We start from the raw sequence: 14,876 nt of genomic DNA on the forward strand, positions 1-14,876 counted from the left end.
ACCTGTGCCCCCTGCATTGGAAGTGCGGAGTCTTAACCACTGGACCACCAGGGAAGTCCCCACAGATAAATTTTCTTTTCAAACCTATATTTTTCTGTTTTCCAAATGCTTTGTTATTAGCATGATCACCTTATATAATCAGGGAAGAAAGGAAGGAAGGAAGGAAGGAGGGAGGGAGGGAGGAAGGCAGGCTACTCAACTGACTGAACACAAGGCAGACTCAGGGCTGCAGATTTAGGGGTCACATTGTGAGCACACAGTGTGCCGGGAGGGAAATTTGGGCGACCACCCAGTCTGCTCAAAGTGCTGGCTGTGCAACATTTCTCTTCAGGCTTCAGTTCCCTCGACAGTAAAACCGACCACTTGGGGTTGTTTTGAAGACTGAACATAAACAGCCTCACTGGGGCTGGGACGCAGCTGGCTGCCTCCTCCCACGCTGCCTGGGGCCTCAGTGTGCGGATCTCTGAAATGGGTGGGAGGTGGAGGGGCAGAGTGTTCCGCTGCCGTACTTACCATTTACCTTTGGGAAAAGACACGCAGCAGCTTCTAAGCAAGGGGGACGGGGGAAGAAAGCTCATGGGAAATATGAGTGACTCAGAGTAGAGGCAATTTCCCCTCCAGCTTAGGCAAGACACGGAGGAGAGAGATAATGTCCCTCTCCTGTAACAAAGGCTGTATGCACTCCCCGAAGTGTGTTCCATGATGTGTGGGGCGGGCATAACCGTGAAGCTCCAGGATTCCACCAACAAAAAGAGCTGCTCTACTTAGATGTGAAAACATTATGAACGCTTCCAACAGTGCTCACGACCACAAACAGAACCTGGATGCTCAGAACACAAGACAAAGCATTCCCCAGCATAGAGGTCACAGTGCATTTCCGCTCCATGTCCTTCAGGGGATCACTGACTTTCTGCTCTGATATGAATGAATGATGATGTGATGTTTCGCAGGACACAGGAACCCTGCAAATCTCTGCTTTAATTATGTGTTTGAATGTGGAACAATAATTCTACCCAGTAATTATATGCATTTGGGTACTTTAGAAGCAACAATAAAGAAAAGCACAAGGCCACAGAGAACAGTCATTAGTACCAATAAAATTATTAGGAAGTGAGAGTATAAAGGCTGCAGCTACTTCATTTTCCATTTAAATCATATGAATCAATTCTTTTCCACTGAAAATCCACAAGCTGAATTTTCTGAACCGCATGGCTACTGTTGCAAGATTTTTGCCACTTGTCTGAATCTGAATGTATTCTTTAAAAAGAAAATATTCTAGGCTCTGGAATAAATAATTGACAAATGCTATTCTAGTTAAGAAACAGAATCACCTTAGGCCAAAGCCAGATGTGCAATTTTCCATTTACTAGGGGAAAAAAAATCTCAGACAACTGTGAATGCAAATGTACAACGTAAATGCTCATATATTTAACTGTAAGTAACTAATTAATTGCGTTAATTTAATTAACAATTAGTTCACTTTAAAATTAACTAATTTTATGCAGTGCATAAAATACCCCACTTAGAGGGGAACCACCAAAGAGAGCGGAGGCCTGGGGGCATTAACCCTCACCTGGTCGCATGACTCGAACAGCCGTCTGGCCAGCGGTGTCCTCTGCCCGTCTGTACCACGTGCCGCCAGGGCTGGGCAGCCACTCCTCGACGCGGCAGCTGTAGGTTCCGCTGTCCTGCACCGCCACGTTCTGGATGAAGAGCCGGTACACGCCCGGGGAAGGGCTCTCCAAGTGCAGCCGGCCCTTCAGGTTGTTCTTGGCCGCCTGCTCTCCGTAGTGGAAGGTGGCGTCGCGACTCAGGCGGGCCAAGGTCTCCCGCTCCGGGTGGTTGGGCTTCCACACGAACCACTCCACCAGCAGCTGCGAGGCCGCGCTCGTGCGGTTCAGGACCACACACTCCAGCTGCACCTGCCGCGTCTCCAGAACCGACAGGTTGCCCTGCGCCTGGCTGAGCTTCAGGCGGCTGTCTGCAAAGGCGAGGAAAGAGATGTTGCCAACAAGAAAACAACGAGCCACTTGCACGCACCCCTTCCCGGCGGACGTGAGCAGGTGCCTTCCAAACGAAGGAGGACAGCAGCACGCTCAATCAGCAGAAGCACTGCTCAGGCCCACACCCTGAACGTTCTGAGTTCTTGATCACGGGTCTGAGTGCCTGAGTTTCATGGAGTTCAATGTTACGGTAACAGCTGCCCCCTAATTTATAACTCTCATCGGTTCAGATGCTTAGGAGAGGACGAGCGTGCACGGTAGATGACTCCACGTCCAAGGGACAGCAGACCACAAAGAGTATGGCCAAGGGGAGGGGGTGGCTGGGAAGGGACAGCAAAGGGCATGGTGAGAACCCTGCTGGGAGAGCAAATTTTTAAAACTGACTACATGATGGCTAGAATGTGCTGGGCTGTCTGCCTCAAAAGAACTGCAGGGGAAAGCCACGTTAATACGTTCACTAGCTGGCCCTAAGAATTGCGGTTCTTACTTTCTTTACCAAAAAAAACCCCACACGGGTTCCCTCTCAAGGTGGAAACAGAACTGAACTGACATCAGTAAAGAAAAGACGGATACTGATTGTTGTTTGAAACCTCAGCCAATCAGATTCTCCTCCACAGAAAAAGTGTCATTAAACGCGGTACACTCTGATCACATACAATTTCATAAAGGGCCCAAAAGCCTCTTTGGACCAGAGGGGTTAAAAAGCTATGAAACTGTAAATGCACAGAAGCGCCTGGGAAGGACACCTCCTGAGTGATATCTGAGGAGGGGGAGGTACTTTCACTTTTCACTTTTCCACTTTAATACTGTCAGAATGTTTTATAATGCACATTTATTTCACCTTTGTAATGAAAGGTCAAAAAATTAAAAAACAACAGAGAATGTATTTCAAATAACCAGTCTCCGAAAATACATACTTGGGAAGATATTAACTCTGCTTGTCTCTGCGTTGAAAGATTATTTTCTCCTTTGTGCTTTTTTAGTATTTTCCAAAAGCTCTATAAATGTATGCTTTCTTATTAATAAAAAAGGGGAGGGCTTCCCTGGTGGCGCAGTGGTTGAGAGTCTGCCTGCCAATGCAGGGGACACGGGTTCGAGCCCTGGTCTGGGAAGATCCCACATGCCACGGAGCAACTGGGCCCGTGAGCCACAATTACTGAGCCTGCGCGTCTGGAGCCTGTGCTCCGCAACAAGAGAGGCCGCGATGGTGAGAGGCCCGCGCACCGCGATGAAGAGTGGTCCCCACTCGCCGCAACTAGAGAAAGCCCTCGCACAGAAACGAAGACTCAACACAGTCATAAATAAATAAATAAAAGAACGTGAATTTCTAAAAAAAAAAAAAAGGGGGGGGGAAAAAGGGGGGGGTGGGGACTAGACGAAGCGGGGCGAGGGGGAGAAAAACACACAAATTAAAAATCTCAACGGAAAAGGGGGAATGTCTTGTTTTAATCTGTGTCCTGTGAGTTTTCTGTTTATAGTGTTAATGTTCCCCATAAGCAGAGATTTCACTGTGTTTTGACAAGAAGCCTTAGAGCCCTAGTGCACTGCCCCAGTTAGCTTGCTGTGAGTCTGTCATCTCCAATGGGGAAATTCCCTTGATAAATTTAGGACCTACCAAGAACCTCTTAGTTTCAGCACAAATGAGAAAAGGGAAAGGCAGAATGATGACTAAGAGGAAACGCGGTGGGGGAGGGGTGACCATGACCTCCCAATGGGGAAAGCGGTCAGAACTGAGAAAAGACAGGAAGAACAGAAACCTGAAAGAACATCTGTGGGCCTAATGGCAACCTTCAGTTCTCAAAAGCCCCAGGGACTGGCCTGAAGGCAGGACATAGGTCACTGGAAATACCAACAGGAATCACTTAGACCAGAGCTTCCTATTTTATGCACCAGAAGGGTCTGCATGAAATGTCACCGTGGGCAGACCTGAATCCCTGGATTGAGAATCCCCGGATCGGGGCAGCGTGAGAAATATAATATCCTGAGGAAAGGAGGGGGGACGAGCCCCACGGCGTTCAGCAAGGGCCAGGCCACACCTGGACTTCTGCATCTGGTTCCATTTGCTCACAGAACTTTTTTTTTTTTGGCCATGCCGCGCCATGCGGGATCTTAGTACCCCGACCAGGGATCGAACCCACACCCCCTACAGTGGAAGCACGGAGTCTTAATCACTAGACCACCAGGGAAGTCCCGGAATAAACTTTTATTGAGGCCTCCTGGGAGACAAGCCGTGAGGATAGCATGGTAAAGAGAACAAGATCTGTGCTCACTCATGGGGCTACCCATCTAGTGAATTTGAATATATTAAGAGTGAACAAGTGATAGTGTGCACTACAGTGAACATAATAACCAATGATAAATGAATTTCCATGAGTATAAAATCTGAACAGGTAGTTCATAATTACTCATATATGAATAGGTATGCCAGGTGGTGACATGTGCTATGAAGGGGCTGGGGAAAGGGGATACAGAGTGACTAGGGTGCCATTTTAGTTAAAATGAGCTAGGAATGCCTCTCTGAGGAAGAACGAGATAGATGGACATCTGTGGTCAACACATTCCAGGTTACGAGAACAGCAAGTACAAAGGCCCTGGGGTGTCAAGGAAAGCAACCATTCATTCCTTATTCAACCAGTATTTATTAAGGGTGTCATGTCAGTGGCTGGAGATACAAAGACACAGCACCTGTCCTCAAAATGCTTACAGTATAGTGGAGAAGAAATGAAAATAATTATTACATTATGTGTTTTATACGGAACCCCTGGTGATATAGGAGAAATCAGGCAAGGCTTCCTGGAGGTGGTGCTGAGTAAAGTCTTAGGAATGGGGTGAAGACAGGGGAGAAGCTGCAGGAGGGGTGCATTCCAGGAGGAGAGGGTAGCATAAGCAAAGGCATGGAGATGGGACTCAGGGTGGCAACACAGCATCCCACAGCCCGTCGGGCACCAGAGGTAGGGATAGCAACTAACTATAGGGCACGCAGGAATGAGGGATGGAGAGGGAGCTTAGGGCCACACTATGTGAGAAGTTCAAAGAACTAGAGTTTTTCAACAAGGAGGAAGGGCTTCCTTCACATGTTGGAAAGGATATGACTCAGACTAATCTTGGGTTGTTCTCGGGCAGACCTAAAACCTGAGAGGGAAATTACAGGGAGGAGGAACTTTTCAACAACCAGGGCTGCCCAAAAGTGGAACTGAGGGCTGTGGAGGCAGTCAGCTCTCCCTCCTGGGAAATGCTCCGGCAGAAGTCAGACGCCATCTGCCAGGGAGCAGGATATAAACAGAATAAAGGCTGCACCCACAGGGTCTGAGAGGGGGCCAAGGGGTGGTTCCGTTCAGAGACAGGAAGGGCTCATCCATGGGCTGTGCGTGGTAAGGAAGAAGGGGAAACCAGAAAATGCCTTCCAGGCAGGAATCCTGGGTATGGAGCTGGCACCAGGCCGAGATCCAAGGTGCAAACTGCAAACCCAGAATGAGATCCAGGCGCTGCCGGGGATCCTGGCTTGCCGCACCTTGCGACCCCCAGCTGCCCCTCGGGCCTCTCTCGGGTGAAGATGCTGTGTACAACAGCAGATGCTGACAGAGGATGCTTCTCTGAGTTCGCCAGCAGCACCAGGATCCACTAGGTGAAGTGGGTGGGCCTGCAGTGAACTAGGATGATGCCCTGTACCGCACGCACATCCATCATGGACCCCGCAGAGCCCTGCCACCCCCAGGCAGTCTCTGCACTCAGCCTACGGGCCCAGGCTGGCTGCACCGTCTGTCCTTACCTGGCTGCTTCACAGTGACTTCCGTGCGCCCCGAAACCTCCTCTGCCAGCTTGTACCAGGCGTAGTTGGGGCTCAGCAGCCACTCTTCCACATGGCAGTAGTAGCTGCCGCTGTCGCTGACCTCGGCTCTCTGGACAGTGAGGCTGAACAGACCCCCGGACACGTGCCTCTCAAACTGCAGCCTGGCTCTCAGGCCCTCCTCCTCGGCGTAGGTGCCGTACTCAAAGGCGGAGTTGTGGGTGGTTTTGAGGATGAGCTTGCCGTCGGCGTCCGAGGGCTTGTGGACGTACCAGAGCACGGCGAAGTGGGAGTTCTGGCTGGTCTGGGACTTGACTGAACAGTTCAGCTGGATGGGCCTGTTTTCCAGCAGGGTGAGGGTCCTCTTTGATTTGCTCACCTGCAACTTTGTCACTGCAAAGGAAAAGGGGGTGCTTCAGCAGAATCACCACACACCCCTGGAAATGTGGCCCAAGTCCCGCCTCCAGGCTCCCTGCCTGGTTTCGTCCAGCACGGCTCCTAGAGTACCAGACACTGGTGGGCTTCCCCCAAAGTGTGGCTCGGCCTGAGGACGGCAGAACAGAGCCAATCTCACCCCAAAGAACCCTCCGCTTGCCTCCTCCTTGCCTCTCCCTGGTTCAGGTCCTCACCGTCTCTCCTGGTCTCCTGCCGGCTCTCCTGCCATCATATGGCCGCCAGGGGGATCCGGCAAAAACACACCCAGCCCGTATCAATTCCCTGCTTAAGAAGTTTAATGGCTCCCAACTGCTTACAGACGAGAAAAAAAATTCCTTTCACAGTACAAAGTCCCTCCAGGATCTGGCCCTCGCCCCGCTGTCCTCACTCACCTCCAAGCCTCCCCCGTCACACCCACAGCACACCTCCCCATGCTGCTCCGCCCTGAGCTCGGTCTCTGCTCAGCTGCCCTCCCTGCCTGTCTCCTACCATCTCCCCTCCGGCCCTTCTCCCTGCTCACCCCCCTCTAGTCCTCCTCTCCCTCACCCCCATCCCACTGGGTCAGAGGCCCCTCTTCTGTGCTCCCATCAGCACCCTCACGCATCTTCAGCTTGCTTTTCCTTACGTCCCTCCCATGCTATCCACGAGCTCCCCAAGAGCAGAGATCAATCAAGCTTTCTCCATTTGACCTGCAAATATTTAGAGTGTGCCCACTCCGTGCCCCTCACGAGGCTAAGTGCTGGGGGTGCTCTGAAGAATAAGACGGTCCTGCCTGGAGATGTTCTCATAACCGCACCCCCAGATTCGGGCTTTGGAGAGCACCCACTCAATCAGTGTTTGCTGGGATATGTTAGTTAGTGAGTGAGTGAGTGAGCGGGTGAGCGAACGAGAGTGAGCTGGAGGAATACGGTAGCAGGTGGCTGGAGGATGCTGGGGTGCTCTTCCTGGAGGATGGGAAGAGAGAAGGCAGAGAAGAAAATGACAAACAATGGGACAGAACAGAGCCAACTCCGGCCTCCCCTTCCCCTCACGACCCTGCTCCAAAACCAGAAGGGAGGGCAGACTCCAGAGGGCCACCCTACCTGCTAATTAATGACCGTGCTCTCCTTTAAGGTGGCAAGAAGCCACGGTCTAATGAAATATATCTTATGAAGGTAATCTGAGATCTCACCCACTCCATCATTATTATACTTGGCTCTGCTTCCCCTACCCACCATCTGCCCCCTACTGAAAAAGAGGAAAAAGGAAAAAGTCACAATTCCAAGTTCCTCTTACGCAGCTAATTAGTAAAAGCATCATCCCACCCTCACCTTTCTCTTTACACTTCACTTGTCGAGGACTAAATCACTAGTCAGCTGAGAAAGGAACCCAGGACAAGGCACAGACCCTGACAGGGAGAGCAAGCTGGGCTTCCTCCAGTGACCCTGCCCGGAGGGGATGCCAGAACAGGCTGGCCTGGGCCTTTCTCCAGCACCTCTGCTGGTCACCTCTCTTGATCTAGACACAGGACTGAGCCCAGTGGTCGTGCCTGGGCCTCCTCTGCCAGGGCTGGCTAGCTGGCTCACTTAGAGCTTAGTGTGGAAAGACAGGATCAAGGTCTGAGTTCCATGCACCAAGGCAACTGAAACTTCTGAAAGCCCCAGACTGTCACCTGGGCACTGGGGTAACCCACAGACAAAGGTTCTGAGTGGCCGAGAGGATTCAGCGAGCTAAGTACGGCAGAATCCGACACCCAATACCATGACTACAAAAGCAACTCTGAGGCTGTTTCCCGGTGCTAAATCAGGGGACACTCTTCACAAAGGAAGCTGGATTCACGTACCTACAGACCTTCTCAAGCCATCAGGAATACACCCGGCACCCGTCTTGAGAGAAATCCCCTGGCCCATGACCCTACCCTTCTGGTTTCTTCTTTTTTTTGGGGAACAAGCCCAGTCTCCTGCCTTCTCCCTTCTTCAAACGCACGAAGTCCTCCAGGGCACTGGAATCCAGGGCAGGCTTTACCAGCAAGCAACCAAGCTCTGGAAACTAGATTCACATTAGCTTGCCAGTCGACTTTTCATATCCGCTGCCTCTAATACTTGAAACAACCAGCTCCCTTTTCATTCCTTTCCAACCTGATTCACCGCATGCAAATGATATCTCTATCAGAGCAAATGACACCACCTGAATTATCTGGTTCTGGGCCCAAAAAACTGGGTTGTTCAGTGTAGAGTAGAAAGAGCTTTAAAATGCATTATTAATTGGGGCCAGATTATTTTTGCAACTGTTACTAAGGAAACCTCCATTGCTATAGTAACCGCATATATTAAACTGGATGCCTATGACTAAACTTCAGCTCAGTCACATGGTCAGTCTGAGAACAAGAATCCAAGGAAGAGAATTGTTTCAAAGCATTTCCATTTTTTTCCCTCCTTCCCACGTCAAAATATTGTGAAGCGTTGAAAAGCTTGAAAGAGAGGCATTTTTGAAATTGGGTGCATGTCTGACAGGCAGGCAAGGGGTCAGCTCCTCTTCTACACTCTGAATTTCCTCCCGCTTCTCAAGGACAGGGAGGACCTTTCCCGAAACCCAGGGGAGACAGCAGCCTGCACGACTAATTAGGAAGCACTCACACATTCTGCCCAGCGCTGCCCTGGGCGGTGCGCAGCCTGCTGGCACCACCTTCCTCCGTGGGGTTAGGAGAGCCCAGCCCCCTTAAGAACCGTAGGTATTTTCATCTGCAAGATGAGAACAATCACAGCATTTACCTGAGAGGAGTGCTGTGCAGATTAAAAGCAATAGCCTACAGTAAGAGTTTAGCACAGAACCTGGTCTATAATAAACACGCAGTACATTTTCACTGTTCCCCTTTCTTTTCGGTTTGCGGGCTCAGTCCCACGTTCAAAGCTCCATATTAGATCGAGAACTGCCAGACCTAAGTGGCAAACTTGCTACTGAAAGTATCGTCCACGGAGTGGAAGCATCCGTGTCGCCTGGAAGCTTGTCAGAAATGCAGACTCTGGGGCCCCACCACCCCAGACCTCCTGAACCAGACTCTGCCTTTTAACAAGACCCCCAGGTGACTCAGATGCACCTGAAAGCCCGAGAAACCTTGGACTTGGCTGTGTGAGTGAAATGGACTTAGGCAATACACACAAAGGTGAAAGACAAGATGCTGAGGACTTGGTTAATCGCCAACAGTGAGTCAGCAGGAGGAAGAGGCAGGAAGAAGGGTGTGAGGCTGCGGGCCAGGCCCCACCTTGCAGCACCCCGCCTGCGAGCCCAGACGCCAGCGCACCCAGCAGCCGCCTTCTCAGGCACCTCACGACTTCCAGAGCGGGGCTGTTCCCTGCCGGAGGGAAGGGCCCTTTCTTTCTGCCTCCGGAGAGTTTCCTTCTGAGGCCTCGGATCACCTGTGGCCGGGCAGCATCAGCACCACCTGGGGTGGAGACGCTGCCTCACAAACGCCACAGGTGAGGCCCAGAGACCTGCGGGCTCACGTGCCCTCCAGGTGATTCTGATGCGCTAAGTTCGAGAAGCCACAGGTGTGGCAGCGAGGGGGCCACAGGTAACTCTAGAGACAGCAGTTTCTGTGCAGTGGTGCAAGCAGCAGCCAGAGGGTAGCATACAGGCAGTGAGGGAGCAGAGGGAGAAAAGGAAGACTCTGTTCTTTATTATAGATCCGTGACAGTAATCAGTCATGTTAGGAGGAGAGGGGGCCAGTGGCTGCACAGCCGAGATTTTTCAAACTGAGGGACGCAAGTCAGCCAACAGACTGGGAGAGAATGAAGGAAGAGCTGTGGGGGAAGTGTGTGTGTGTGTGTGTGTGTGTGCGCGTGCGTGTGCGTGTGTGCACGCGCGCATGTCCCACCTGTCCTCATAGAAGGAGGGTTACTGCCCTGTCTGCCTTACCCGTCTGCAGACACAGCAGCGACCCTTGCTCACTGACTCCAAATAGTTGCGCCGGGTGTTACCATGACAACGAGACCTGAGGCGAGGGGGGGCGGGGTGGGCACTCCTCTAGGGCCCCTGCTCTCATGCTCACTCTATCTGTGAACAGCCAGCGGGCAGAAGCCACATGCACAGGGGACAGAAGGAGAACCCCAGGTTCTCCTGAAAGAAAGGAGGGGCCAATCCCTCTGAAGGATGGGGCAGCCTGTCACCTACTAGACTGTGACAAGGAGAGCCACTGTCGCAAGCCCTGGACTCCCAGAAGTCAAAGAAAAAGCCCTCCGCTCTGCCAATCTGCCAGGTCAGCAATAAGAAATTGGAGAGAACGGATTTGGCAGCATCCAGAGGGTACTGAATATTCATCCTGACTGCCCATCAGTAAAATCCCAGCAGAATACACCCAGTGACAAGTCAGCTTTCTACACCGGAGGCTGTCCTCCTGGAAGCGTGTTTATTGCTTCGTCAATTTTTTTTTTTTAATAAATTTATTTATTTATTTTTGGCTGCGTTGGGTCTTCATTGCTGCACACGGGCTTTCTCTAGCTGCGGCGAGCGGGGGCTACTCTTCGTTGTGGTGTGCAGGCTTCTCATTGCGGTGGCTTCTCTTGTTGTGGAGCACGGGCTCTAGGCGCGCGGGCTCAGTAATTGTGGCTCATGGGCTTAGTTGCTCTGCAGCATGTGGGATCTCCCCGGACCAGGGCTTGAACCCGTGCGTCCTGCATTGGCAGGCGGATTCTTAACCACTGCGCCACCAAGGAAGTCCCCGCTTCGTCAATTTTAACGTGCAATATTTAATAGCCAAACCAAGATATGGTTGTAAATATCTGGAATATGAGTGCTGACATTTCCCTTATTCCTCTGTATTTAGGGAGATGTAATTGGAGGGTGTTTTGGGTGCTAAAGAAAATCAGAAAGAAGCAAAGCAATGCTTCAAAATTAAAAGAGAAAAGAATTGATTAGGAGCTAAGAATCGAATATGTTGACCTGGCTTAAAGGCTTGCCTAAATGCCCCTTGAGGGGTCACACTCTGCCATCGATGGCAGTAAGGCTAAGCCCAATCAACAACAAAACAGGAGGGATGGGTGTTCCTTGAAGATTACCTTAGGGATGTGCATTTGGAACAGGAAGTCTAGAATGGTCAATAGGAGATCCACAACACGTTCATCAGGCCATCCAGCCAGAGATTTTAAAGAAACAAATACCCGTGATGTGGTCAGGTCAGCAGGTGGCTCTGGCAAAAGGACTGGTCTGGGGCACAGACCACACAGAGCCTTCTTGGGAGCCAGTGACATCAGCTGTGGAGGGCTGATAAATGGACTGGCATGAGCGAGCCAACGGTCCCTGGGTTTCTGCCTCATGCTGTTGGAATAAGAATATTGGACAAAATCATCTTCTAAAAGGGTTGGGGGCAGGGGGAGGGCGATGATATTCCTGTGGAGAACACCAGAGCAGGGATAAGAATCCACGTTTTGAGAGGCAAGGTATGGAAGGAGAGCATAAAGAAGCCAGCACTGGGTTGAGCTCTGGTGCCCCCAAGCCTTAGAGCCACCTGGTGGCAGAAGTTAGAACAAATAGAGGCATTCGAAGAGGCACAACTTAAACTCCTATACCATTAGCAAACCGTGTCTTGAGGAACCTCTACAGGGACCTTGTGACCCCAACTTAAAAAGAACAAATTTAAGTATTTGCTAAAGGGGCTCAGGGATGGTAAACCAGACAGAGCGGGGATTAAATCAAAGTATATGGTACCAAAGAGAATTTCTGAGGGGAAAAAAAGAACTACCATAATAAAATAAAATGAAGAGCCTGGACTCTGGAGCCAGACTGCCTGTCTGGTTTTGCATCTTGCCTCTGCCACTTATTGTGAATCACTGGAGAATTTATCTATCCTGTGTGTCAGTGTCCTCACCTACAAAATGGGTGAAGCTAGCACCCCCTCATGGCATTGCATGAATTAAGAACGAAGAATGTTATTGTATATAAAGCATTCAAGGTGGTAATGGGCATGCTACAAAAGCTCAGCAGAGATTAGCTGCTATCGTTACTGTTGTTACTTCTGCCGCTACCGGTGCTGAGCCGCCTCCACACAGCACTCTACAAAGAGAAACCGCTTCTGTAAATGATACTATTAACTGAATGCAGAAAGGATACTTCCCCCCCCCCTTTTTTTTGGCTGCGCCGTGCAGCATGCAGGATCTTAGTTCCCCAACCAGGGATGGAACCCGTGCCCCCTGCAATGGAAGCACAGAGCCTTAAACCACTGGACCGCCAGGGAAGTCCTAGAAAGAATAATTTTTTATTGTATGGCCTTAAGAAAGGCCGAAGTCTCCCTCTCATCCACCCCAACTGCTTTTTAATAAAGTTCATACCTGGGTTCCCATCCCCACTTCCCACTCTCTATTTCTTGACTCCGGCAAGTCCCAACCTCTCTGAGGCTCAGTTACTCCATTTATAAAATGGGAAAGCAGTAGCTTCTTCCCAGGGCTGCAGCAAAGGTGACTGAGGTCATCTACACCAAGTGTCCAGTACACGCTCCGGCACGCGGTCAGCCCTCTGGTATTTTTCCACTTCTACTTCCCCCAAATAAAAGCACCAGTACCAACCAGGGTGTGCGGGGAAAAGAGTAAAAATGAACATGAAGCCCTTTGGAAAATATTAAGTGCTCAATGCATAAATATTTAATAAGGAGAGATTGTAACACTTAAGGGGGATGCACTCTCCCTGGTGCCACAGCCCTTCCCAGGGGCCGCGCCCGCCCAGCCTCAGCACCCTCCTTGCTCTCTGCGGCCCCCAGAGGGCCAGCCAAGTGCATTACCATGCACCTCTGAGCAGAGGCCAAGCACGCTGCTGCTGCCTCCCAAGTTTCCCACGCCAGCCCCTGCTCTCGCTTTACAGTGAAATCACAAACAAACTGACTCAGTGTAAGCCACAGGAGACACGAAGACAGTGTCTGGGTCACAGCAGATCCTGGGTCCCCTAACTATTCTCCAGGGGGCAATAAAATGATGTAATGGAAAATAGAGATATATGGACATCAGAACGACCTAGGCTCCAGTCTTGTTCCAATCTGTTTTCCATTTGACAAGCTGGTCTGCCTCCATCAGGGCTCCTAAACACTGGGAGCCTGGCTTTCCTCATTAGCGAAATGGGCATAAAAGCATCTATATTATTTCATTGCTGGATGAATTTAAAAAGAAAACAGAGGTACTAAGCACAAAGCCTGGCACCCAAGATGTATTTAATACATCTTTGCCCCTTTTCCCCTTTAGTAGCACCATGAATTGATCTGAATCCAAATAACTAGAACCTTCAATGACCTAACTCCATTTTCTTCCCTGAGTCACTCCAGCCTTAGATTCTAAGTCGTGAGACAAACAAGCAACTATTAGGGATTTATTCAAAAACGCAAGGCTAGGCAAGGTCCTGGGGTCAGCACTTCCTCTACCTTCTGCAGCTGGAACCACGTGACGGGCACCAAGGAGGCTCACAGCCCGACCCTGAGGCCAGAGGAGACCACAAAGGGTGCAATTACTCAGCGAGGCAGGCAAGTGGGTCCCTTGGCACTTTCCACAACAAGGGTTCACATAAAATGGGGTCTCTGCTTAGCCTTCCATTAACCTGAAAATCCACTTCAGCAGAGCAGCCTCTTCCCCGGCATCTCGTTGTCCAAGTTTAGGCTCTAATTGGCCAAGGAACTGTCCCATCATTTATACAGTTCACTTGTTCCAAACTGGTTCGATACAGAACTCCGTTATGGGGTTAGAAGAGGCGAAGGATAAGCCCAGACACTGCCATTTCGTAACCTCGCGTTGCTGAAAATAACAAGCACCGTGACCATCTGCAGTGGTGGAGCAGACCGGGTTGGGCACACATCATGGCTGTGAGCAGGCAGAAAAATCCTTTCTGCAAGGTGTTCAAACCATCTTTGCAAAGTGGGTGGGGCAGAAAGTCAGAAAAAAGTCTTTGCAAAGTCACCTCCCATCCAGCCCCCACCCTTCGTTGCACGCATGCCTGTGCTCTCCTGCTTGGGGCCAGGCAATGGAGGGAAGCAGGAGCCAGGGCCGGGGTCCACCCTCCACCTGCTTCCACCCTAACCGGAGACAGGTACAGACACGGAGGAAACCATAAGAGCAGCACTAACTTACCCTCTGCCCCGCGTTAGGGGAAGGGCCTGATGAAGGCGAGTGTTGGCAGAACGCCCCCTGACTAAGGCTCCCCAAATGAGTGCATCCTTGTCACCTGCTGCGAGAGAGACTCCGCCTGCCTGCTCTCATGCGCTCAAATCCAGGGCAGGGGGACAGGGTCTGGGTCAGGGAAAGTGTCGAGGAAGGAAGGACAAGGATTCAAACCTTGGCTCCATTCACCAGCTAGGCAACCCTGGGCTGATCACTTAATCTTTCCTGAGGCTGTTGTGCAATTCTCATAAAATAACCAACCCTAAGCACCTAGCACAAAGCAAATACTCAGTAAGTACCTGTTATTTTCCCTTTAGCCTCTGAGGTTCCTTGTCTGCAAACGGGGGGGACAGTGGTACCTTGTTCACATCACTGTTGCAAGGATTATAGGAGGTGACATTAAGAGATGGAACTTTCTGCAAAACAGTCTAGTTGGCCTGCACGCTTCACAAATATCAATGTCTTCACACACACGCGCACGCATGCGCACGCGGCTAGGGAACTATTCTAGATTAAAGGAGTCTAAAGAGACATGACAGGGAC

General features: G+C 50.7%; 1 protein-coding gene across 4 annotated transcripts in view; it reads right to left on the minus strand.

Moving 5' to 3' along the window:
- IGSF3 (immunoglobulin superfamily member 3) overlaps nucleotides 1–14,876 on the minus strand; it is a 100,818-nt gene that overhangs the window by 8,185 nt on the left and 77,757 nt on the right. For all 4 annotated transcript variants that reach the window (XR_011073572.1, XM_068540582.1, XM_068540579.1 and 1 more), the window contains 2 exons: nucleotides 5,773–6,183; nucleotides 1,574–1,981 (listed from right to left, as the gene is read on the minus strand). Coding sequence is in view for 3 of the 4 variants with exons in the window: in XM_068540582.1 (XP_068396683.1) it covers nucleotides 1,574–1,981; nucleotides 5,773–6,183 (819 nt within the window). In the remaining variant the exon portion in view is untranslated. The remainder of the gene's footprint in view (nucleotides 1–1,573; nucleotides 1,982–5,772; nucleotides 6,184–14,876) is intronic.

Source organism: Eschrichtius robustus, chromosome 3, assembly GCF_028021215.1.
Source record: "Eschrichtius robustus isolate mEscRob2 chromosome 3, mEscRob2.pri, whole genome shotgun sequence".
Lineage (NCBI taxonomy): Eukaryota > Metazoa > Chordata > Mammalia > Artiodactyla > Eschrichtiidae > Eschrichtius > Eschrichtius robustus.